This window comes from Oncorhynchus masou, chromosome 27 (assembly GCF_036934945.1).
Source record: "Oncorhynchus masou masou isolate Uvic2021 chromosome 27, UVic_Omas_1.1, whole genome shotgun sequence".
NCBI lineage: Eukaryota > Metazoa > Chordata > Actinopteri > Salmoniformes > Salmonidae > Oncorhynchus > Oncorhynchus masou.
Window position 1 is genome coordinate 27,992,185 of NC_088238.1, and position 25,279 is coordinate 28,017,463.

At 43.3% G+C, this 25,279-nt stretch overlaps 2 protein-coding genes across 3 annotated transcripts; both read right to left on the bottom strand.

Moving 5' to 3' along the window:
* Positions 1-249: 249 nt before the first annotated feature.
* LOC135515324 (caprin-2-like) lies at positions 250-6,393 on the bottom strand. The gene is made up of 20 exons (XM_064939005.1): positions 6,165-6,393; positions 5,974-6,036; positions 5,789-5,875; positions 4,975-5,210; positions 4,745-4,827; positions 4,459-4,596; positions 4,303-4,343; positions 3,929-4,162; positions 3,740-3,778; positions 3,531-3,659; positions 3,251-3,335; positions 3,106-3,158; positions 2,849-2,977; positions 2,616-2,735; positions 2,368-2,514; positions 2,090-2,240; positions 1,637-1,813; positions 1,352-1,392; positions 1,166-1,232; positions 250-1,060 (listed from the first exon to the last, which is right to left on the bottom strand). The coding sequence occupies exons 1-20, from the start codon at positions 6,384-6,386 to the stop codon at positions 480-482; spliced, it is 2,823 nt and encodes a 940-aa protein (XP_064795077.1). The 5' UTR covers positions 6,387-6,393; the 3' UTR covers positions 250-479.
* Positions 6,394-14,035: 7,642 nt separating this feature from the next.
* Positions 14,036-25,045, bottom strand: LOC135515943 (SIN3-HDAC complex-associated factor-like). Of its 2 annotated transcripts, none has more exons than XM_064939822.1 (6): positions 24,918-25,045; positions 16,902-17,029; positions 16,215-16,314; positions 15,845-15,962; positions 15,465-15,615; positions 14,036-14,978 (listed from the first exon to the last, which is right to left on the bottom strand). In XM_064939822.1, the coding sequence occupies exons 2-6, from the start codon at positions 17,027-17,029 to the stop codon at positions 14,789-14,791; spliced, it is 687 nt and encodes a 228-aa protein (XP_064795894.1). In that variant the 5' UTR covers positions 24,918-25,045; the 3' UTR covers positions 14,036-14,788. The 2 variants fall into 2 exon arrangements, with proteins under 2 accessions (XP_064795894.1, XP_064795893.1); XM_064939821.1 differs by having other exon boundaries at positions 15,779-15,962.
* Between the last annotated feature and the right edge of the window lie 234 nt (positions 25,046-25,279).

A 25,279-nucleotide genomic window follows, 5' to 3' on the forward strand; every position in this document is an offset into this window, starting at 1 on the left:
GACACTTTGTATCTAAAGCGGTCCTGCTACTAGAACTAAAATTGTGACACCCAATACAGAAGCAGCAGTGTATAGTAGAGGCAGCTTTCTGAGTTTGTGTGTAAGAACTATTCACAATCGAACAGTTTTAGTCAGAAAATGGAGTGTCGGTCTCTAAGCACCACAACCAAAAACTAAACATTAATGGGAAAATTCTCACATTATGGGTCATGAAAGGTCAAGCCAGCAGGAAGTCTTCCCCTCTGCCCCGGATGTAGTTAGTGGTTGCAATTTTCAGGGTAAACAAAAGGGTGATCCTGAAAGGTTTGAACAATGAACACACCCCATACACTCCAGGACTGGGGTAGGCAATGAACCCAGCACTGGGTGGATATGCAGTCTGCCACATGAAATGGAAAATGTCAGTTTCCCCTTTTTAGTGCAAAGCAATAGTCTCTCCTCCACCTGTATCCTCCATGTTGGCTCATGAGGCCAATAGCTCAGTCCTGGTAGAGCAGGAAGCCAGAGAATGTGCTGTACTTCCAGCTGCTGCCATAGATGGAGCCGCGGTGCAGCCGCAGCCACACCTGGTCTCCCTGGTACAGCTGCAGGATGGAGTGGTTGCTGGCCGTCTCGTGGTCCGGAGCCCCGTCGTTGGCGTACGCAGACACCATCACCTCGTCGTTGCGCATGAGGTTGACGTAGAGCGGCACGTTGACCGCCAGCTTGAGGATGTGGAAGAGGAAGACGTAGGTGCCATTGGCTGGGCAGGTGAAACGACCCACGTTGGTGTTGAACATTTCCCCCAGGTTGCTGTGGAGCTGGTCAAAGGCAATGGGCTGGTCCAGGGTGCCCGGGGTGTAGTTGGCTGTGCGGGCTGCTGTGAAGGCCACACGGAGGGGCTGGGGATGCTGGTGGAGCGGGTACATGGGTACGTGCATCAGGGTGTGGGGGGCATGAGGGGTCACCTGGGTGGTGAGGTCCATGCCAACACCCTGCAGCGAGTCACCGTGGGCGGAGTCCACCAGGGAGTAGTTGCCCTCCCGGTCTGGGCTGCTCACCTGGGAAGAGTCACTCCAACCTGTTGCGGAGGACCAATCAAAAGCCAGTTAACTAAGCCCCCCAAAATACCCAACCAATCAGAGATTGTGTTTTGTATCAAGCCAGAATAATGAAGTGAACTTGCCACTATTATTGTGCCTTTGTCCTGTATTGCCACCACCGCGCCTGTAGCTGTGTTGGTAGCCAATGTCCTAATGGTGAAGAACACACCATTACACAAGTCAAAACCTCTAAACCTATCACATCAGCAATCTATACTAATGTACATACAATATCAGATTGTCCACAGATTTGGGAAGCAGCGTCTTACCCGAGCTCCGTACAGGTGAGCCTGGGGGATGAAGCTTCCTCCTGGGGAGAACAGACCAGGGGGACAGATGAAAATTGGATTGTGAAGGCTAACTCAAAACCTTGTAATATTATGATAATGTCATGTGGAAACTTGTGAGGCAAGGGAATGGAGTTCACTTGATCCAATCCATTAAGGTTTAGAAGCTCAATCTGAATCAGTAGGAGACGTGCATAAGCAGAACAAGATAGGATAGAGGGAAAGGATGAAACATAGGATTGAGGGATGAGAGAAGAGGATAAATACCTCTGTGCCCACCAGAAGAGCGAAAGTAGGAGTGTGCCAGCCCCTTGCCACCACGTGCAATACCTCTAACAGATCCTCTGTAGTATGATTGGTCAGAACGGCCCATGGTGCCACCCGATTGGCCAGGGGACAGGAAGATCTGCCCACCACTACCTACCAGACATTCAGACTGGTTCACTGCCCAAGGGAGAGAGATAAGAGTAGACTTGGTCGTATTCATTTGGAAGAAAACAGACAAACAAGGGGTTTATTCATTAAGTCTTGCAATGGAAACCGTTCATCAATAAGAACCAAACCGGATGACAACGGGGAGGTACCCAACTGAATTTGTCCAATAGAAACTTGTTTCCTGCGTATCGAATACACCCCTGGACTTGCCCAATGAACTAATTGGAGTTTTCCATTGCAAAACATTTTTTATTTCCTGCCCTAATGAACACAACTCTGGCATACCCGACTGTAGTTGTTCGTCCTCCGACGGAGCAAACTCCGGTGGGGTCTGGGTGCTGGTGGTGACATAGCACAGGCCGTTGGAGTCCGAATAGGGGATAATATCGGATTTAAAGTCTACAGTCGGAAGTAAGGGGGCGTTCACCTTGAAGACCTTCAACGACAAAACAGACACAAGGCTCATACTAAAATGTCTCTCAAAGACTAACTGGGAGTGTATTCAGACTAAAGCCTCTTGCCCATTCTATGACCACGTTAAAAGTATGGTAGGGTAGACTTACCGAATGCATGGTCTGGAAGGGAACAGGGGGCGCCATGGTGAGTGTACGTCTGCTGGGAGGGGTTGAAAAGGGCTGCCCTTGGGTGGGGGTACAAGGAGGCACCACCCCGTTACAGGGAGATTGCTTACCGGATTCAGAGATGGGAGTCTGGGTACAGAGAGGGAACACTGTCAGGGGAGACTTAAAATCAGAATAGTATGCACTTTTGGCTTGCCAATCCTACATGTTCAGGGAATGAGTCGTTTTACCCGAGCAGATGTCTTCTCGTCCAGGGTGATGGAGATGGAGGACTCCCTACGGTAGAGGGGAGGAGGAGCTGGAGGAGAGAGGCAGGCAGTCTCACTCTCAGACAGCAGCAGACATGGATCCTGGAGAGGACAACCATTGTGCTTTATAAAAAGCTTCCTAACAATTGTGGATCTAAAAGAAGAAAATGTAATTGTTTCAATGGGTCTCATTTAACAGATAGGAGAGTTCTTACAATGGCTATGACGTGAGCCAGGTCCTCTGTAGTCAGGTCCAGGTCACAGCTCTCTAGACAACCCCCGTCTCCATTGGTCAGACTGGGTTCGTCATCAACAGGGAGGAGTTTAGAAAGCAATGGAGTGGACTGAGAGAGGACAAAAAGATGCATCTTAAAATACTTTCTCCAACAGTCAAAAGCTTAAATAACAGAGCCCTGGTCAAAATTTTTGCACTAGAATATGGTGCCATCTCACACACTTCTCCACATCTTACATGCAGTGTTTTGGGGAGAAGGTCCACTGGGCTTCTCCTCGAATCTCTCTGTACTGTTGAGAATAAGAGGTAAAACATATGTTGAATATTCTCTGTTCTGCTAGAAGTCAGCCACTTAAATAACAACTTTGTTGTGGTAGGCTACCGAGTGGAGAGGGGGATCCAGAGGTATGCCGGCCCAGTCTAGGATGGCCGTTAGTGGGTGATCCTTCTCCATCCAGAAGAGAATCCTGGAGACGGGATTAATCCAGGATTGTATTTATTAGGCATCCAACAAAAGACAGACTTAAACAGGGAGGGACTACATGGCCTTAACGTTTATTTTTGTTTTCGTCGCAGCGTGACGTGGTAAACCCGACCCAGGTGGAACATTGGAAATGATCGATGGCTTTTCACCTGGAAGTGATCTTTGGGCAGTACTGTACCTGCATGAAGCTGAAGGAGCCTCTGATCTTGGTCATCAGGTCCTCCAGCTGCTGTTTGCGCAGGATGGGGTCCTTGGGCAAGGAAGACTGGGAGTTGAACACCTCCACAGGAGTGTCCATACGAAGTGCCTGATGGAAATTACAATATGATGGAGGAATAGGGACAGGTCCATCGAATGTAAGAGATGCAAGGATAAGAGTCTACTCACAGCTGTGGCGTCCCGCTCACTTTTGGACTTCACTCTTCTCTGGGGAAACAAGAGTCATTGAGTTGTATGATTGATCTGAACTAAGATCAGCTAGCCCAATCCCAGTGTTAACCTTGACCATTATTAGAGGGCACAACTCGTCTCAAGTTCCAACTGCCCTGAGAGTTCAGGTATAAGAGAATAGCTCACCTGTTTGGGTTCGGCATTTTGTTTCTTGGAGGTAACTGGAACTTTGGAGATTAACACAGCCGCCCCTCTCCATGGTTTCTGGATTACAGGCTGAGTGGAGTCGGACTCCATATCCCATGAGTCCGGTGGCTCCTGTTCTTTCATAGCCTGGAACTCAGCCTTCCAGTTCGGAGTAACGGGAGCGTCTCGACACCCATTGGGGTCTGTGTCAGGCAGGTAGTGTCTGTTAAGAAACTGGCATCACCCACAGACTATCAGCACAACAGTACGATATCCACAGTGCATTCAGGTAAATAGCTTAAGGAGAACGCTGGTTGAACGTTGATAAAGCAGTGGCACACAACTTGCAGGAAATGAATGTTAGTGGTTCTTACCTCTCTGCTAGGCACGTCTTTTTTGTTTGACATCATTAGGGCTGCAAGGCAAAATAACATCCAGCTAAATGACAAAATGGTGTATACATTCATTGTTCTATACCCAGTCTGAGAAGTAGCTTTTGAATAAGAATAGTTGCACTGTTGTAGACTTACTAGAGAGGCTGGCTGTTTCAGACACCGTCTTTGTCATGGGAACCTCCACTTCCTTGGGACTCTTGCTCGGTGGTGGCGGTAGACAATCAAAGTACCCACAATCCATCAGCGTCGCCAACTTAGCCTTCAGGACCTTGTCTGCAAACATTCAAATGCATGCATTTTAAACATGGCAGCTAAAGTAGTTCAGCAAAATGGCAGAGAAAGTTGAGGATACCAGTAATAGTAAATGTAGTGTCTGTGCAGGTGTTTAAATGGGTACAGGACAGGTAGTGTTTAAACTCACAGGTGGTTCCGGCTACAGCTTTATTTTTCCCCTCCAGCAGGTCCAGGTAGACCAGGGCTGCTCTGTCCATCTGATCCTCCAAACTGGGACACAGTAGAAGGGGATCAGACTAGTCTTCAATCAACACAGACGTGTGAGAGTGTGTTTCATAGTAACTTATGCAGTTGTCCCTCAAGTCCAACAGAATGCGTGTGTGGGGTGTATGGTGCACACATCTATTTCCCCAGTACCTCACATTGTTGTCCCTCTTCACCCCCAGTAGTTCAGCAAGCTCAAGCAGGCTATGTAGCTCTGCAACCTTGAGCTGGGGGTTGCGGGCAGAGAGGAGGTCCTTCCTGATGTGCTCGTGCTGCAGCAGGGTCTGCAGGAGGAACTTAACCTGCAGCACTATGCACAGCCTTCTCCTCTCAACCTCCTGCTTGACCATCTGCTCCTTCCTCAACGCCTTCTTCTGGGCCTTTAGCAGCTAAAGGGGGGGGTGGTTAGATGGATTCTATGGATCAATCCCAATAATACTCCTACACCTAGGCCTGATCACTAGACCTAGGCCAGTCAACTTGCTATTGTGGATTTCAGATGTCTGAATGGGTGTAAGTTAAAGTCCATTATGTTGTCTTGCAAAAATACAAGATGATTCATCATGAATCTGGAGAAACAAGTGATCTGTTGACCAGCTAACAGTTCTACATTACTGACACTGTATCTGACCATGCACTTATACACAGAAGGAATGTCAAACTTAACCATGAAAGCAATCAAGGCATTCAAGCAGGAGAATGGAACAAAGGTGTGCTAATCCCCAACTGTGCAATGGGCTAAAGCCTCCAATCCATTGACGAGGCTGGATTCCAATCCAATACGTCACACCCTTTCTACCATCATTGACCTATTATCAGACACTTGAAATGAACGGAGAAGCGCTATTCTGACTACGCATGAGATACTATGCCTGGTCTACCAAAAGGAATGCATGTGCTGCTCTGCCCATCCCCATTCATACACACAGCAGCACTACGATAAGCAGTGGCAAACAGAGATCCTTACTTCCTGTGTTAGGCCACCAAGGGTCTTGTGCAGCTCCTGGGCAAACTGCAGGTTGTGGATCACTTCGTCATACTTCTCCACTGCATCCTGACACACATTGAAAGAGTTCAAAAGGCAACATCTCAATCGTCTGGTTGAAAGAAGTGTACTGCTTTTATTACCACAGTTGGAAATCCTGTTCTTACTATCTGGTCTTGATTGAGTGATTCCCCGTGTTTCAAACGCTTCCTGTAGTCTTCCAATTTAATCTGTGGATACAAACACTTACAATGTCTTCATTTATAGTAGCATGCAGGAAACCCTGAAAGGAATGGCCATGTCGCCATCTACTCAAACACCCACCAAACCCCTAATCTTGTCAAGTCATCCATCCTACCTTCTTTTTCTCCAGGTTGCGGATCTTGTGCTTGAGGCAGATGAGGCCGTCCTCGATGTAACTCTCGTAGCCCTGGTAAATGGTGGTGGAGGCTGCCAGGGCCAGCTGGAGAGGACTCAGTCCACCAGGGGAGCCAATCTTGGGGCTCCCCTGCCTCCCCTTCTCAGAGCACTCAGGTGAAGGCGAGACATCTTGGGCTGGGGATGGAGAAAGCTGCACCATGTTCAGTTTCTCACTGGAGGGGGTTCAACACAGAACAGGTAATGTCATGACTGGTGTCGATTGGATGTAAATGTTGACCATGAAACGTGATCTTCTTGCACCATCACTATCAGATGTTCCTTTAAAAATGGGCCAATTTATGTTGGATGTTCCCCTCAATTATCCTTTCCTACTTTCCAGTTTCCGTAAATGTGCCAATGTTCCAGTAACGCGCTAGCCTCAACCGTCACTGGGTGATTGCCAAACCCGTGATAGTGCATTTTTGTCTATTGCACAGCCGGTGTGATTACGTATGGCGTTGATGGATTTTAATGAGAATCGTGAAACAGCAGATAGAAATCACATAGCACGCGACAACGTTACTAACAAATCGTTAAAACAATGGTTATTATTTTAAATGGATTCCCAAACACATACCGAATGTGTGCGCATTTTGTGTCGCCGACGGGATTCATCTCATGCTTAAAGTTGCGTTTTTTTTTTTTACAATTTGTTTGGGAAACATAAGGCGTGCACGTTCTATGGAATCTTCTAAAAAGCTTCCATCTTATCAGTATCACATCCTTCAGACCCCGACGTGCCCCGCATCTCTTCTTCAAAAGCCTACTCTCTACAGAGCACAGATGCCCCAAACACATCCCAAAGACTGTAGAGCAACTCGAATACTGCAATTTCTTAAGCCATCATTATACAACTAGTATGCAGTTCTTAAAAAATGTGTAAACATTAGAAATTGAAAACCCACGTCGTCATCCTTGTTTAAAGTGCCACGTTCAGAAAACAGCTGACTAACCTCGTGGCTGGTTGTGTTGAAAATGCTGTTGCTGCAAATCCCGAATCCAGGCTATCCAAACACCAGATAAAGTACTGGTAGACCTCTCTAACCCGTACAAACAGTGATGTACGTTTACAGAGGGAAACGTGTGCGAACTCATGCCTTTATATAGGCCTACCTTTCCATACCCAAACATTGAGGGAGTTCGATTAGGCGTAATTGCTATGGCCCGTGACTTGAATATGCAAAAGCGGGGAGGGGCAACAGACTCAAATTGAACAGTAATCTGTTCCGCTCGGTCATGTTGTCAACAAGGCAGCATACATCGTTCAGAAACATGCATCATCTATTTTTTACAAAATATATATTCGAATTTTCAAGTTTGTTTTTATTGGAAATGCAGATAAAGCCTTTTTATCAAACGCTTTTGTGCAACAACAAAAACAATCACATTTGCATGTGAAAACCTAGTCCTACTACTCATTAGTCCTTCTCCACCTGCTTAACCTACCCATTTTAATTAGAGCCCACTTCGCTGTCGGCCAAAATAGGGGACCTGGCTCACGCCTGGGAGGCAGTCTGGTTCCAAAACGAAAATAATCAAACCCGGTTCACCGGGGAAGTTCCGTGGCATTAATCGAATTCCCTTATTGGGACCGCTGGGGTGCAGAAAATCGACGTGACATCATATAGCACCTGATTTGCACGCGCATCCACATCCAACACCCCAATTTAGGACTGGGCGATTAATCGTATAAACTGATTATAGGACCGGTTTGGATTTTTACAATTTTAATGTTTAGTTTGTTAAATATCGTAATTGAGTAATGAAACTAGAACAATTATAACTGAGAACTTACTAGCACAGCCAAATACACGTTATTGTATTTTACTCAGTGTTGGGACCATAGACATTATTGGGACAGTTTCCGAAGCGGGAGAAAAAGCCTAGAAATCGGTTCAAAATAAGAATTGCAATTCAATTAATACAAAATACATTGTCACAGAGGGACTAGTCACCGAAAGGTTGCAAGATCGAATCCCCTAGCCGACAAGGTAAAAATCTGTCATTCTGCCACAGAACAAGGCAGTTATCCCGCTGTTCCTAGGCCGTCATTGAAAATACGAATTTATTCTTTACTGACTTGCCTAGTTTAAAAAAAACATGAAATTAAGAAAATGAAGGACAACAATGAAATGCTGTAATTAAACAAATAGCATTAGTTCAAATCCAGAGTGAGGCTACAAGAGGATTTTGATTCCAATAAAAAGTTAATAGGATGCTTTGCCCAATTTCCTGTAATTCTGAACATTGTTTTCATGTCTTATGAAGTGTTCATACATTGCCTTCTGACTGTATTCATCCCCCTTGACTTATTCCATATGTTGTGTTTGTCGGAATTCAAAATGGATGACATAAAAATACAAATCTCACCCAACACATTTTTTTGGAAATTTTAGCAAATTTATTGAAAATGAAATACAGAAATATCTATAAGTATTCAAACCCCCAAGACAATACATTGTTTGAATCACCTTTGGAAGTGATTACAGCTGTCTTTCGGGGGTAAGTCTAAGCTTTTCATTTGTACAATATTTTTACATTATTATTTAAAAAAATTCTTTAAGCTCTGTCAAGTTGGTTGTTGATCATTACTAGACAGCCATTTTTTAATCTTGCCATAGATTTTCAAGCAGATTTAAGTCAAAACTGTAACTAAGCCATGGGAACATCAACGTTGTTTTGGTAAGCAAGTCGTATATTTGGCCTGGTTTTCCTTTTCACTCTGTCATGTAGGTTAGTTTGCGAACTCAGCCATTTAACTGTTTTAATATCACCGTTGGCCTCATGGTGAAATCCCTGAACAGTTTCCTTCTTCTGCAACTGAGGTAGGAAGGACATCTGTATCTTTGTAGTGACTGGGTATTGATATATCATCCAACGTGTAATTAATAACTTCACCATTATCAAAGGGATATTCAATGGATGCTTGTTTTATTTGTGCCTATCTACCAATTTTTATTTATTTAACTAGGCAAGTCAGTTAAGAACAAATTCTTATTTTCAATGACGGCCTAGGAACAGTGGGTTAACTGCCTGTTCAGGGTCAGAACGACAGATTTGTACCTTGTCAGCTCGGGGATTTGAACTTGCAACCTTCCGGTTACTAGTCCAATGCTCTAACCACCAGGCTACCCTGCCGCCCAATATGTGCCCTTCATTGTGAGACATTGGAAAACCTTTCTGGTCTTTGTGGTTGAATCTGTGTTAGAAATATACTGCTCGACTGAGGGACTTCACAGATAATTGTATGTGTGGGGTACAGAGATAAGGTAGTCATAAACAGTTCAGGCCCTAATCTATGGATTTCATATGACTGGGCAGGAGTGCAGCCATGAGTGGGCCTTGGAGGGCACAGACCCACCTACTTGGCAGCCAGGCCCAGGGAATCAGAATGAGTCTTGCCCCATAAAAGGGATTTATTACAGACAAAAATATTCCTCAGCACCCTCCGACAGAAAAAGAAGCCAGATGTGGAGGTACTGCGCTGGCGTGGTTACATGTGTTCTGCAGTTGTGAGGCCTAGAAGTACTGCCAAATTCTCTGAAACGACATTGGAGGCAGCTTATGGTAGAGAAATTAACATTAAATTACAGTGGGGCAAAAAAGTATTTAGTCAGCCACCAATGGTGCAAGTTCTCCCACTTAAAAAGATGAGAGAGGCCTGTAATTTTCATCATAGGTACACTTCAACTATGACAAAATGAGGCAACTATGACAAAATTCAGAGAAGAAAAAAAATGAGAGAGGCCTGAAAATACAACTATTTTCACATTGTAGGATTTTTAATGAATTTATTTGCAAATTATGGTGGAAAATAAGTATTTGGTCAATAACAAAAGTTTATCCATAATTTGCAAATAAATTCATTAAAAATCCTACAATGTGATTTTCAGGATTTTTTTTCTCATTTTGTCATAGTTGAAGTATGATGAAAATTACAGGCCTCTCTCATCTTTTTAAGTGGGAGAACTTGCACAATTGTTGGCTGAATTGGTGTCATGAAACATGGGAACACTTTACATGTTGCGCTTATGTTTGTTTAGTGTAACTTAAGCACATCTTTACTACTGAACTTATTTGGGCTTACCATGCAAGGGGTTCACTACTTAGATGCAAGACATTTTAGCTTTTCATTTGTTACATTTCTAAAACATAATTCCACTTTGACATGGGGTATTACGTGTCGGCCAGTGACTCAATTTTAAAAAATTAGGCTGTAATAAGAATGTGGAACAAGTAAAGGGGTGTGAATACTTTATGAAGGCACCATATCTAGGAGGCCTGACTTCCAGGGGGGGACCCAAACTCTCTCCCCTTCCTTTAGGTGATCAAAATAACCCTGTGTAGCACACCACCCCCCACAAGGTTCAAAATAACAGTACACTATCTTAATTTTTACAGATTTAATTAGACACCAATTTAAGATTACCACAGATATAGTTCCATAAAACTACACATTACGTTGACAGACTTAGGCTACTGCAGTTCAAATAACGAAAAATAAAGACACCCACAGCGACATACATACGTTACAGACATTGTCAAATACATGCATATTAAGTAGGTTTAGTGTTAAAATATTTTATGGTGGCCCTCAAGTCGAACATCTTGATCAGCCTGTAAAACCAAGAGTATCCCCCACCTTTCCTAGGTACTTCACCGTTGCTTGGACAATTTCACTCAATACTACCACATCATCCAAATATGCCTCTGAATTTTCCAGAACACGTAGAATGATTTGCATAAACCTTTTGAAACTACCACTCAGGGGCTGGCCAGAAACATCTGTGGAGGCACCGTAGAAAAGAGCTGGTCAACAACCTAGACAAGGCTGGTGAATCATAAAAAATTTAACAAAAATATCCCTTAAATGCATATGACATTTGATTACCGTTAACTAAACGGCTAGAGACGAGCCTACTTCACACAATACATCATTATTCAAAAATGTATATGATCTGAAAAAACATGGTTTGTTTGAGGATGATGACAGATGGTTTTACTATAAAAACACAAACCATGTCAAAACAGGGCATCTTCTCGTGGGCAATAAAGGAAATATACTTGAATTTTAAGATTCTACATGGTTGCTACAAAATCAGCAACAATCAGTGTTCATCACTCAGGCTATAGCAATGATTGAGGCTTTAAATATGGCCTCCAATTAAAACGTTTAGTTAAAAACAACATTGTAGTTAAATACAAACAATATAAACATTTGGGCTACACACCACAGCCATTACTACATTTCTATACAAGCATCTTTTGGACTCTGTTGAACCAGTTTGGTTGGTGGAAAGAGGCCTAATGAATGCAGGTGTGCACCATTTATACTAGGAATGGCCCTGCCTCTTTCTAGGTGGTCGTTATTGGGTTTTTGATTACTCCTGATGACACACACACCTTTATAATACAGTATGATAGTAATATTCTATGGCTAATATAGAACGTCTTCATGATGGCTGGTTCAGACAGTATAGTCGAAGTACAATCATTGTACTCGTCCTCTTTCAATTTCATTATAGTTAAAGTTGTACTTTTTAGCCATGCTATTGTATCATTGGATTAAAAGGGACAAAGCGTCAAGAAGGTTCACGGCTTTTGTGTAAAGATACATTTATTTCAAAACAATTAGGCATATTCCAGAGATTGAGAAAAATGGGACTGATACCCAAACTAGACAAACTACATTTAATGAACAAGTTTAAAATCAAATGTGTATAAAAATACAAAATGTGTTTTGAGAAATAATTGGGACTTTCCAAGACAAATAACAGTGCATATCTACCACATGCGAGTAGCATTACCACGTAAAATAAGCACATTTTACAGCTGTATAAGAGATCTCAGGAGAATTACACCTAGTTTGGTTACAAACAAAATCTATGAATAATAGTATAGTTTTGATACAATCCATATCACAGTATATGGCAACATTTTACATAATGTGAATTGAATACTATTGGCCCACTCTACTTTAATAGAACTAAGGTTATGGCAGTTACAGGAGAAAGTTATAAAATAGTCAACAATAACCCCCAAAAAATGATACAAATAAATTAACAGAGCAATGACCACTTTCCCTAACATTCAATCAAACCTGAAGATTAGAGGAATCTAAAAGGATCATCATTTTTTATATATAGTCCATGTCTGATGCCTTTATTCATAAATACATTACAAATAGGGTTCTGTAGTAAAGCTTTGTTCAAACCATCTGTATGTTGAAATAGCTGCCATCATACAGAGTACAAAACATCAGGAACATCTTCATAATATTGAGTTGCACCTCCTTTTGCCCTCAGAACAGCCTTAATTAGTCAGGGCATGGACTACAAGGTGTCAAAAGCTTTCCACAGGGATGCCGGCCCATGTTGACTCCAATAGTTCCCATAGTTGTGTCAAATTGGCTGGATGTCCTTCGGGGTTGGTGGACTATTCTTGATACACACGGGAAACTGTTGAGCATGAAAACCCCAGAAGCGTTGCAGTTCTTGACACAAACCAGAGCACCTGGCACCTACTACCATACCCCATTCAAAGAAACTAATCTTTTGTCTCGCCCATTCACCCCCTGAATGGCACACATACCCAATCTATATTTCAATTGTCTCGAGGATTAAAAATCCTTATTTAACCTGTTTCCCCTTCATCTACATTGATTAAAGTGTACTTAATTAAACAGGTGACAATAAGAGATCATAGTTTTCACCTGGTCTGTCTGTCATGGGAAGAGGAAGTGTTTTGTACACTCAGTGCTAATATTAACCAGGTGCAGAGAATAAAATACAGTAAATTGAACATGAGTTCACACAATAATGAGTCAGCGTTAATTTGGCATGTGAGCTCTCACGTCTAGATACTAACAGAACAAATACATGGACAGAGCTCTACAATACCCCCCAGTATGAAATGTTGATACAGGCTCTAGTCTTTCACTGACATGGAGAATAAAAGGCTTAGAAATTAAATGTCTGTTTCAGAAAATATTACCATGGTTTAAGAATATTTAAATTACATGAACAGTAGTGGATAGGGCAGGAGGTACAGAACTTGAAAACACATTTCTTGAAATAAAAGTGAGGACAAAAGTAGCCTACATGAGGGATGTTGGAGGGGCTTTCTCGGTTAACACCATGCACTGACAAATGTATAGAACCACCCTCAAGATCCATATATAACAATACTACGAACAACATTTTGCGATCTATTCATTACATTGTAGCCCCCCCCCCCTCCCCCTTATATACACAAAAATATTCAGAACTGTACAGTATTTGCGCCAGAGGCCAAGTGGCAGACGAAAATAGTGTTATTATTTCACCACCAACATCATGCAAAAGATGTAGACGGAGATGTACAACCGAATCGTGCAGGACTCAAAGTTCTGGAAAGGCAAACTTAAAGCACAGTTAAAGGGCATCAAAATTCTCAATAGGAGAAAACCAGTGAAGCTTTTTGGTTGGCCCACTCGCCAGTCTTTTCTTGACATCATAAGAGGGTCCATAGGCCTAGTTCCATTTAGCACCATAGCCCCTTCCCAGAACCCTGTGTGTGTGTTCAAAGAACTAAACAGGAATAAATAAGTGTCCACTACACCGTCAGATATGCTCTAAGGGGCTTGGAAACTCAATGGAACTGGTCTGGAGACTGATAGGAAGTGCTCAAAGTGCTGCTCCAAGGTCAGTTTGTGGGTTTTTTAGCTTATATTGGTTCAGGTGAGGACTGGCGATCGAGAGCGCTATAGGGCACACTATAGGCTCCCTCAAAATGTTTGAATGTGCTTTGTATGTACATCCAAAGACACAGAACAATATCAAATGTTAAAAATGTGCACTGGAAAGAATATAGTATCAATATATCAGAGCGTACACCTGGTGCACAATCAAGACTGGATATGACATTGGTTGTGTAGACGTGTCCCTTTAACAAAGAAACCTCGAAGAATAAGGCTCTGGTAAGATTAAAAAATAGCTGAATTGCTTCCCACACCTCTGACAAATTGATTTTGCCAAATTTCTACAGCTTTTCCCTTTATTAGGAGTCCGATCAATGACCATGTTGATTAAGGGAAGGACAAGTGAAATAAGAGAATAAATCCTTTCAGAAAGTGACCAGACCCAGTGTATGTATGGGGTACAGGACAGGAGAAGGCAGAGTGTGGAAGGCTGTTCTCTATCCTAATGGATATGGCTCTATCCTACTACAAAAAGGTACAGTTGCAGAGGTCTCCATTTCTCATACAGCTTTAGCGGATCCAGCATTTTATATTGAAAACAAATTGTGAATATTCACAATCTCATAACACTCAGAGAGAAAAGGGGGGGGGGGCAAGAGTCCATTGTTAACAGATATAAAATAACAAACCTTGCCCTCCTGGTACAGAACGCAACATTTTAGAAGTAGTCCAGCTGCCCTTGAATAGAAAGCAATCCCAGAAGACTGTCTTGAGAGCGCTCCAGAACGTCATAAAATCCCAACGGTCTCCACCTGACTTCTGTAGAGTGTCATGTGATTTCTCTGAGACATTATGACATCAAATCCCCACTGTTCCTCCGCCCCTCATCTTTGACCTGGGGGAGTGAGTGGGATGTTCGGTGGCGTAGGGCTCATCACGTTCGCTCTGTTCGCCTGTGCTTCCTCCTCTGGCTCATGCTGTTGTTTCTTCTGGCAGCAGGGCTTATAGAGGTGGGGGTCTAAGAGTACCTCTCCGAAGCGTCCCTTGTAGATGATGCCACAGCACACCTTCTGCCTAAAACCCAAAGAGGACAGTCAAGACAGCAAAGCACTATAGTGAGAGAGTAAACTAAATCAAACAAATGTGCCATGAAGGAGGATTAAATGGGGCTATGGAGTTAATTGTGCATTAAAAGGAGGAAATACAGCATCTGAACCAAAACTGGTCGAGTATAACATGGGTTGCATTCATTTGGGTACACCGTAGCAAGGCATTTTGCAACAGAAAAATGGTTTCTCATTGGAAAAGTTCAGGTAGCCTAGTGGTTAGAGCGTTGGACTAGTAACCGAAAGGTTGCAAGTTCGAATCCCCGAGCTGACAAGGTACAAATCTGTCGTTCTGCCCCTGAACAGGCAGTTAACCCACTGTTCCTAGGCCGTCATTGAAAATAAGAATTTGTTCTTAACTGACTTGCCTAGTAAAATAAAGGTAAAATAAAAAAATAAGTTTCTGTCCGTTTGGGGCCTGATAAATGACCGATTCCACCATCCTAGCCATTACCTTTTCCAGTAGGTGAGGTCCAGGAAAGAGAAGACTGGCGAGTGGGTGGCACCAGGTGAGAGTTCCATGTCCGAGCCCTCGTCTGATTGGTTGCTGTAGCTGGGAGAATGGGCAGGGGAGGCACTGGAGGTGGTGCTGTGGGCGTCAGAGTCTGTGGGGGGCAGGGAACAATCAGAAACTCATCTCAACTTATTCATAACATAGCAGGCACGGTACAGGTACACATCTGTAATATGAAATATCAATCAAGGTCTCTTGTTTCACAGCCCTTTAGGCAGGACAAATAATGGAGAGAAGAGTTGAGATCCATTTACTTTTGAAACCCCAAAGTTTACACTGCACAAGGCAGCATAGCCGAGCACAGAGTATCATCTGCTTACTGCGTCTCTTGAGCTCCTTCTGCACTCGGCTGATCCGACTTGGCCTGGCTCGCCTCTTCATCTTCTTGGACCTCACTGTCATCTTCCAGCTCGACCCGGAACCTTTAGCATCAACAACCTGTGACACAGGAGAGAAGGGTTGAGTGACAGATGGGTGGATGTCTGCTTCCAAGGTAACTGCATCAATGTATAGAATGGCCTATAGGGCAGCAAATAAACAATGTACTGTATCTAAGGAAAAGCGGTTATTATATGCCTGCAGGTGTTGCGTCAGTCACTCCCAGTAATAGTGTTGTTTAAGACTTATATGGAATACTGAGAGTGGATGGGAGTAGGACAGAGAGTATGGATGGATTCTGAGAGGCCTTACATGATTCCAGTTCTTTATGGAGCCAGCTGGGAGTTTCTTCCACCTTTTCACCAGGAGAACACAGGCATTACAGATCTCCCCAAAACGCACCTCACTCAGCCTGGAGGGAAAATTATAGGGGAGAATGAATGAATGAATGAATGAATGATGACAGTCTTGAAGCTCAGCGTATTGTTATTATGATCCCTGCGCCAGTCAGTGCGAGTCGGTCAGAGCTTTTCTGCTAGAACGCTTCTCCTGTTGACTTACGTCACCGGTTACCATAGCAATGAACCGACGCATACTGGCCCGGCCAATAGCGGAGAGGCAAAGTACCAAGGTGAGAACGTAAAACTCTTTCAATTCTGGTTTCATACAAAATACTTATTTAATGAGATGAAAAGGGAAATGTGTCCTAGTTTGATAAATAATTATTTTACCCAAGGAGTTTAAGTTATTGCACTGGGAGTTAAAACAAAACTGTTTCCAAAACAGAATGAACATCTAATTGCATTACAGTGACTTAATAGTCATGAGAATGAACACTGACAAGAATCCTAAAACAATTACAATTTCTGTATTGTCCAAATCTGACAGAAAGTCTGAAGGCCTCAGACCTCTCTACCCCCAGAGTTAAGCTGCAGAGGGAGGCTGACAGCTGGACCTGCCCAGGGTCTGAGCCAGGGTATAGAGGAGTGGTCCACTCACCCAAAGCAGCTGTGAAAGTCCCTCTCATAGCGCTTGCTGTCGGTGAAGCGGGAGCTGGAGGACTTGGCCCGACAGATACAGCAACCGTCTAGGCTCCGGTACATCTTGGGCTTGTGGAAGCCAAACATCTGGAACACACAGGAAGGGGGAAATTAAGCAAATTATAACTTAAATAGATATGTTTGTAATAATCTGTGGATATGATATGTAATCTGGCCAGGATTGTGATGACACACCTGTCTATTTTGTGGAGGATAGCTTACTCACTGATTCAACACTATACAGGTAGGTTGAGTGTTTTTATTCAAAGGTCCACTGTTCATAAGAGTTAACAGTCCTAGAACCATCTCATGAGAGTTCAGTTCACAACAGCATGGAAGAAGTCTTCATAATTCACACACGGCTGTAACTACATACAAGGACTGTTATTTTTTCGAATTTGAAAAAAGGACAGTTTAAAAACCTGCGACTCCTGTCCAAACAAACAAACAAAAGCAACTCTTGAAGAATGACTACACAAGTGGCAAGTAGTTTCTTACATGTCAGTCAGGAGGCTAGATGCTGGCAGAGACTTCTATTATGGTTGTTGAAGGGTTCTGACTAGAACTTCTAAATCAGCTGATATATAGATCTATTGCACACACACTTCAAGTCAGAAGTTTAACTACGCCCAGATTGGAGTCATTAAAAAGTTCTTTTTCAACCACTCCAAATTTTTTGTTAACCAACTATAGTTTTGGCAAGTCTGTTAGGACATCTACATGGTGCATGACAAGTAATTTTGTGATACAGATTATTTCACTGTAATCGCAATTCCAGTGGGTCAGAAGTTCACATACACTAAGTTCACTGTGCCTTAAAACAGCTTGGAAAATGTCATGGCTTTAGAAGCTTCCGATAAATGATGTCAATTAGCCTGAGGTGTACCTGTGTATGCATTTCAAGGCCGACCTTCAAACTCAGTGGCTCTTTGCTTGACATCATGGTAAAAATCAAAAGAAAAAAAAAAGAAAAAATTCCGCCACAACTTTGGAAGTATGCTTGGGATCATTGTCCATTTGGAAGAACCCTTTGCAACCAAGCTTTAGCTTCCTGACTGATGTCTTCAGATGTTGCTTCAATATATCCACAGTTCCAAAACAGTCACAAAACAGTTCCATTTTTGTTTCATCCGACCAGAGGACATTTCTCCAAAAAGTACGGTATTTGTCCCCATGTGCAAACCGGAGTCTGGTTTCTTTATGGCGGTTTTTGAGCAGTGGCTTCTTCCTTGCGGAGCGGCCTTTCTGGTTATGTCGATATAGGACTCGTTTTACTGTGGATATAGATACTTTTGTACCTGTTTCCTCCAGCATCTTCACAAGGTCCTTTGCTGTTGTTCTGGGATTGATTTGCACTTTTCGCACCAAAGTACGTTCATCTCTAGGAGACAGAACGTGTCTCCTTCCTGAGCAGTATGACGGCTGTGTGGTCCCATGGTGTTTATACTTGCGAAGAGGCACTGGGTTTGAAGGTAGGCCTTGAAATACATACACAGGTACACCTGCAATTGATTCAAATTATGTCAATTAGCATATCAGAAGCTTCTAAAGCTATGACATCATTTTCTGGAATTTTCCAAGCTGTTTAAAAAGGCACAGTCAACTTAGTGTATGTGAACTTCTGACCCAGTGGAATTGTGATAGTGAATTATAAGTGAAAAAATGTGTGTAAACAATTGTTAAAATTACTTGTGTCATGCAAAGTTGATGTCCTAACTGACTTGCCAAAACTATAGTTTGTTAACAATACATTTGTGGAGTGGTTGAAATACAAGTTAATGACTCCAACCTAAGTGTATGTAAACTTACTGTGGAATATACACTGCTCAAAAAAATAAAGGGAACACTTTAAATCACACTTGTGAAATCAAAACTGTCCACTTAGGAAGCAACACTGATTGACAATACATTTCACATGTTGTTGTGCAAATGGAATAGACAACAGGTGGAAATTATAGGCAATTAGCAAGACACCCCCAATAAAGGAGTGATTCTGCAGGTGGGGACCACAGACCACTTCTCAGTTCCTACGCTTCCTGGCTGATGTTTTGGTCACTTTTGAATGCTGGCGGTGCTTTCACTCTAGTGGTAGCATGAGACGGAGTCTACAACCCACACAAGTGGCTCAGGTAGTGCAGCTCATCCAGGATGACACATCAATGCGAGCTGTGGCAAGAAGGTTTGCTGTGTCTGTCAGCGTAGTGTCCAGAGCATGGAGGCGCTACCAGGAGACAGGCCAGTACATCAGGAGACGTGGAGGAGGGCAACAACCCAGCAGCAGGACCGCTACATCCACCTTTGTGCAAGGAGGAGCAGTTGGAGCACTGCCAGAGCCCTGCAAAATGACCTCCAGCAGGCAACAAATGTGCATGTCTGCTCAAACGGTCAGAAACAGACTCCATGAGGGTGGTATGAGGGCCCGACGTCCACAGGTGGGGGGGGGGGGGGGTGTGTGCTTACAGCCCAACACCGTGCAGGACGTTTGGCATTTGCCAGAACACCAAGATTGCCAAATTCGCCACTGGCACCCTGTGCTCTATACAGATGAAAGCAGGTTCACACTGAGCACGTGACAGATGTGAGTCTGGAGACGCCGTGGAGAACATTCTGCTGCCTGCAACATCCTCCAGCATGACTGGTTTGGCGGTGGGTCAGTCATGGCATGGGGTGGCATTTCTTTGGTGAGCTGCACAGCCCTCCATGTGCTCGCCAGAGGTAGCCTAACTGCCATTAGGTACTGAGATGAGATCCTCAGACCCCTTGTGAGACCATATGCTGGTGCGGTTGGCCCTGGGTTCCTCCTAATGCAAGACCTCATGTGGCTGGAGTGTGTCAGCAGTTCCTGCAAGAGGAAGGCATTGATGCTATGGACTGGCCCGCCCGTTCCCCAGACCTGAATCCAATTGAGCACATCTGGGACATCATGTCTCGCTCCAGCCACCAACTCCACGTTGCACCACAGACTCTCCAGGAGTTGGCGGATGCTTTAGTCCAGGTCTGGGAGGAGATCCCTCAGGAGACCATCCGCCACCTCATCAGGAGCATGCCCAGGCGTTGTAGGGAGGTCATACAGGCACGTGGAGGCCACACACACTACTGAGCCTCATTTTGACTTGTTTTAAGGACATTACATCAAAGTTGGATCCGCCTGTAGTGTGGTTCTCCACTTTAATTTTGAGTGTGACTCCAAATCCAGACCTCCATGGGTTGAAACATTTGATTTACATTGATAATTTGTGTGATTTTGTTGTCAGCACATTCAACTAGGTAAAGAAAAAAGTATTTAATAAGAATATTTCATTCAGATCTAGGATGTGTTATTTTAGTGTTTCCTTTATTTTTTTGAGCAGTTTGAGCAGTAATATATATATATACACACACACACAAACTAAGTAGGGTTGCACATTTTTTGGGAATATTCAGTGGTGGAAACTTTCCGTGGGAATATATACAAATGAATATTAATACCATTTAAATGACGATGTTTTATGCACTGGATCCATTTACCATATGGAGACAAACAAACCTTCTCATATGTAGACATCATTGCAAATGATTAAATCCTTCCAATAGAAATAAAATTGTTCAGTTACAAATTGAACTTGATTCAGATGAGTTGACTCTTCACATGGGATGATCGCACTGAACAAAGGGGAATGTTGAATGATCCCCATGATCCATCACATCTCCCAAAAATATTTTTAAAATGAGTCTAGAAACTAAAGCTTTGGTTGTCTTCCTCTCAGGCTTCCATGTCTTCTCCCTGGACGTCCACCTCTTGAATAGACTGAGGCCTCAACTTCACTGTCCCTTTCCAACCTTGAGGATGGCTCATTGTCAGGCTCAAAAAATGCCTCAAATTTTCCCAGATGGACAACAAATTTTCAACCCTTGTATTGGTCAGCCTGCTGCGTGCTTTGGTGTGTGTGTGTTCTAAAAACAAGGACCAGTTGCTCGCTGAGGCAGCTGAGGTTGGTGGGATTTGGAGTTGGAGGCAACAGGGGAAAGAGCCCCAGAGCCACAGTCCCTTCCACCAGGTGGCTGATGAGATGTTGGCAAGACTGCCATATTGCATCTCCGTCTCAAAGCCCTTGCTTGGAAGTGTACTTCGCCAGAATGCCAAGAACCTTGCCCTCATCCAGACCAAGGTGCCAAAACACAGTAGCGATGACACCATAAGCCTTGTTGATCTCTGCACCAGACAGGATGCTCTTGCCAGCATACACGCTGCGGCATGTATGGGCTTCAGGCAGAAGTCTTCACGCTTAATTTCTTCTGTTACATCTGCAAGCAGAGTCTGAACATCAGACAGGATGGCATTGTCTCCCTCAATCCGTGCAATAGCTACTGCTATAGGTTTCAGGAGGTTTGCTGCTTACCACTCTCTCCCAAAACACATCATCCAGGAGGATCCTCTTGATGGGGCTGTGCATATTGGCAGACTGATATAGCCATTTCTTGGAGACTCCTTCTCCTCCAGGAGACTGTCAAACATGATGACAACACCACCCCAACAGGTGTTGCTAGGCAGCTTCAATGTGGTGCTCTTATTCTTCTCACTTTGCTTGGAGAGGTAGATTGCAGCTATATGACCCTTCACATACCTAACCATTTCCTTGCCTCTCGTGTAGAGTGTATACATTGTCTTCAGTGCCATGATGTCCTTGAGGAGCAGATTCAATGCAGGAGCAGCACAGCCAATGGGTGTGATGTGAGTGTAGGAGTCCTCCACTTTAGACCAAGCAGCCTTCATGTTCGCAGCATTGTCCGTCACCAGTGCAAATACCTTCTGTGGTCCAAGGTCATTGATGACTGCCTTCAGCTCATCTGCAATTTAAAGACTGGTGTCTGTGCGCTTGTAAAATGCTGGTTGGGTGGAGATGTAGTCAATTATTCCTTGCCCACCAGCATTCGACCACACAGAGGTGTTTACTATACAGTCCACTTTCTCTATGATTTGCTTGACCTTCACTTGAACTCTGCAACCAGCCAATGAGTAGATCAAGCATGTCTGGTTGGAGGGGTGTATACTGGGCGAAGAACATTCAAAAATATCTTCCAATACACATTGTCTGTGAGCATCAGAGGTGAACTAGTTGCATACATAGCTCGAGCAAGACATTCATCAGCATTTCTCTGACTACGTTCCTCCATTGAGTCAAACAAACTTCTGATTCCAGGAGGACCATGAGCTGTTGCTATCGTTAAGGCGTCTGTCAGATTCATCATTTTCATCTCGAATAGAAGTAGAGGGACTTTGTCAGAGGTTGCTTGTTGTGAGCGCTGAGGGAACTTTATGCACTTGGCCAGATGATTCTGCATCTTTCTTGCATTCTTCACATATGATTTCACACAGCATTTGCAAATGTACACAGCTTTCCTTCTATATTAGCTGCAGTAAAATGTCTCCACACATCAGTGCCTGTGGCATTTCTGTAAAAAGACAAATAAGTTTTAATAAACTCAAATATAATTCCATGTACAGACAAATAGTTAAGCAGTTAGATTAAACAACTCCTTTGTAAGATAAGCGATTTAAAATGAAACATGCATGGAAACCGGTGAATTAACACTCATGGTTTCAGGCTCAAGCAAGCTAAAACCCACATGGTAGAAAAATCTAACTAGCAGAAATTGTGAAGTTATAAATGATCAACACACACTTTGCTAGTTAAGAAAAAAAATAATGTCAAAATATATTCACCCCACCCAGTATCGTAATCAAAACTTACCAGAAAGCATGTAGTCCTTGGCTCAGACAGTGCAATAGTGTGGGCTCAATAGCATATCATTGTGTGCAAGATCTTGAGAATCAGCTGTACATGTGATGGAAGAATGCACTGTGCATGCAGAGGGTTGCAATTGGGGATCCTTTAACCAGAATATGCCACAAGACCTAGAATTGACTTGTGTATCCCACAACAAAAATTGACTGTTATAAACTACATTTTTGGATACATTTTTGCAAAATTCCCTGGCTTAACTTCCATTGGATATTTTCTGGAAAGTTTGAGCCTTTGCAACCCTACTACTAAGTCCTCATAACTTTGCTATAAAGAGAGTAAGTAGGCTACTGAGAGAAAGTGATGTGGCACTCAGTGGTGAGGCTGAGGCATGTGCAATGCATGTAAGAGAACACAAAGACAGAGAGAGGAAGCACTCAGAGGTTAGTACAGTGGGTCCAAAATGTGGGAGTCTGTCCCTCATTTTTGGCGGTCCCCTGAGAATCTAATATTATCAAAAAAGTTAAGCTTTAACCTGTTCATGCATTACTATGAACATAATACACAGTCATAGGCCTGCGTCACACAATTCTGTAGAGACGAGCCCCCTTAATGCTAGCATTACCTAGAGTCCCAGACAGAGAGAACTAGGATATCCGTCATCACGTCAATGAGACCAGAACAGGACAGCCTGGCCATGTACAGCGACGCTGTTACGCAACCGCAGTGCTGATGCAACGAAAAGCCATGTGGTCCTGACCCCCTATGGCAGGGATGCGGGCATGTGGCAGCATCCATGTGATGCTCAAATGACAGTGGTCACAGAGCCGATTATGATGTGAAAATCGATAAAAGAGAGTTGATACATCGTGATTGAGACCGTTTCATCATGCAAAAATGTGAAGCTAAACACGGTGAATTGAATAGCCTACTTAGAAACAAATATCACACCGTAAAAGCCATAAATATGGTCAGTGGGACTGGTCGTAAATCTTGAACGGCACCAACGATTGTATAATACCAGCTCTGACGTAGGGCCTATTGCCTAACTCGAAAATGGCAACATGCTTCGAAGGATGCAGGCGGGCTGCATGGTGCCGACTGTACACTGAACCCGTGGTATGCTTGCGAAATTTACTACGATCAAAATATCTGCTTTGAATCGTTTTTTTTCATCAATAATTAGAGCAAACGTAACAACCACTGCATTGTCGACTGGTTTATTCAATATTTGTTTGTTTGTTTAGAAGCCCTGCATGCGTCGAGAATGTACATCGATCATCACCACCCACGGAGAAAGCATGGTTCCCTCTGGTTCCCATGCAGCATCCATATTAAAAACAATTTGACCAGCTTACGAGTACGAATGCTGCTTCAAAGAGTTCGTGAAACTACTTGATACAAAGTGTCACTTAACACCGCATCTTTCTGCATGACTAAGTCTCTGTTTCCCGAATAATTATGCGTCAATGGGAAGGTTCCAAACCCATGGCCGGACTGTAAACACGCACATTTTCAGAGAAGCTGTTTGCTACTTACATTTAGGAATTGTATTAATACAAGTGTGAAATAAAGGATATAAGACCTGAACAGTCCATGCATGCAAACAAGTTCCAGTGTTGAACAATATTGAAAGGAGACCCAGTGGCATGTTTGGCGCAGAGCCACACACCCACATGTCACTCACACACACGACACCCAGTCTTTCACTCAGATTGGAATTGTCATTAGATAAAATCACAACGAAATTGTTAACTCGTAGTCAATTATTCTAGCCTACACCGTTTGCATGTAAGGTTTTGTTGATGCGGCAGTATGGGGTATTTTGAAAACGAAACCAGCCTACATAACATCAATAAGTTATTTGGAAAAAAACAATACATCTAGCTAATTAAAACAGTGCGGGTTACAATGGTTGAGTTGCACAGAAACAAACATTTGTTGGACTCTAGTCCTGATCAAGGAACGCTCACATTCCTTGTCACCGGACACCAAATGCCAAGCAGAAGAAAGGAGCGCGCATATTAACACGAATACAATTCCCAGTGCTTGTCATTGGCTGCCAAACACTGATTTAAAACATTAGTTAACTCAAAAATTTCAAAACAATTTAGGATATTAAGAGAAGGTTTTCATGGCTTACCGATATTTAACCACGTTAAATAGCCTACATCCTCGAATAACTTCAGCACATAGTGTGAAGATTGTTTTAAATAGAATTGGTTGTCTGTTTGGCAAAGTAACGTCCTTACCTTGAGTTACAGTCAATGATGAATGAGTTGTAAAGATAATAAAAGACGTCGTTAGTAGGCTATTTAAACGCATGTAACAATGAATACACTGTTCGGATGTTTCCGTTTTACTTGCGTGTCTGGGGGAGAATCTCAAATGTATTTGCTCGCGTCCTCTCAGCTCACCTCCTTTTTAAAACCCATTGGAAGAAAATGTCGGAGGGACGAGACCTCTGGCTTTCTCATCCAATGGGTTTTGAGGAGAGCAAGAGAGGACGCGAGGAGCGCACATTTGTGATTCTCCCAGGATTATTATAAATGTTTACGCATGCGCGTTTGGCAACTCCACCATTTTCTGATTTTCCTCAATCAAACTAATTTAC

Excerpts from the sequence above, each read along its gene's own strand:
- LOC135515324 (XM_064939005.1), bottom strand. The coding sequence starts at position 6,386 with ATGGTGCAGCTTTCTCCATCCCCAGCCCAAGATGTCTCGCCTTCACCT. Across the intron at positions 4,163-4,302 it reads AAGACGTGCCTAGCAGAGAG|TTTCTTAACAGACACTACCT; the intron begins GTAAGAACCACT and ends GGGTGATGCCAG. Across the intron at positions 3,660-3,739 it reads GTGAGCGGGACGCCACAGCT|GCACTTCGTATGGACACTCC; the intron begins GTGAGTAGACTC and ends AATTTCCATCAG.
- LOC135515943 (XM_064939821.1), bottom strand. The coding sequence starts at position 17,029 with ATGTTTGGCTTCCACAAGCCCAAGATGTACCGGAGCCTAGACGGTTGC. Across the intron at positions 16,315-16,901 it reads GACTTTCACAGCTGCTTTGG|GCTGAGTGAGGTGCGTTTTG; the intron begins GTGAGTGGACCA and ends TTTTCCCTCCAG. Across the intron at positions 15,963-16,214 it reads CCATAAAGAACTGGAATCAT|GTTGTTGATGCTAAAGGTTC; the intron begins GTAAGGCCTCTC and ends CCTGTGTCACAG.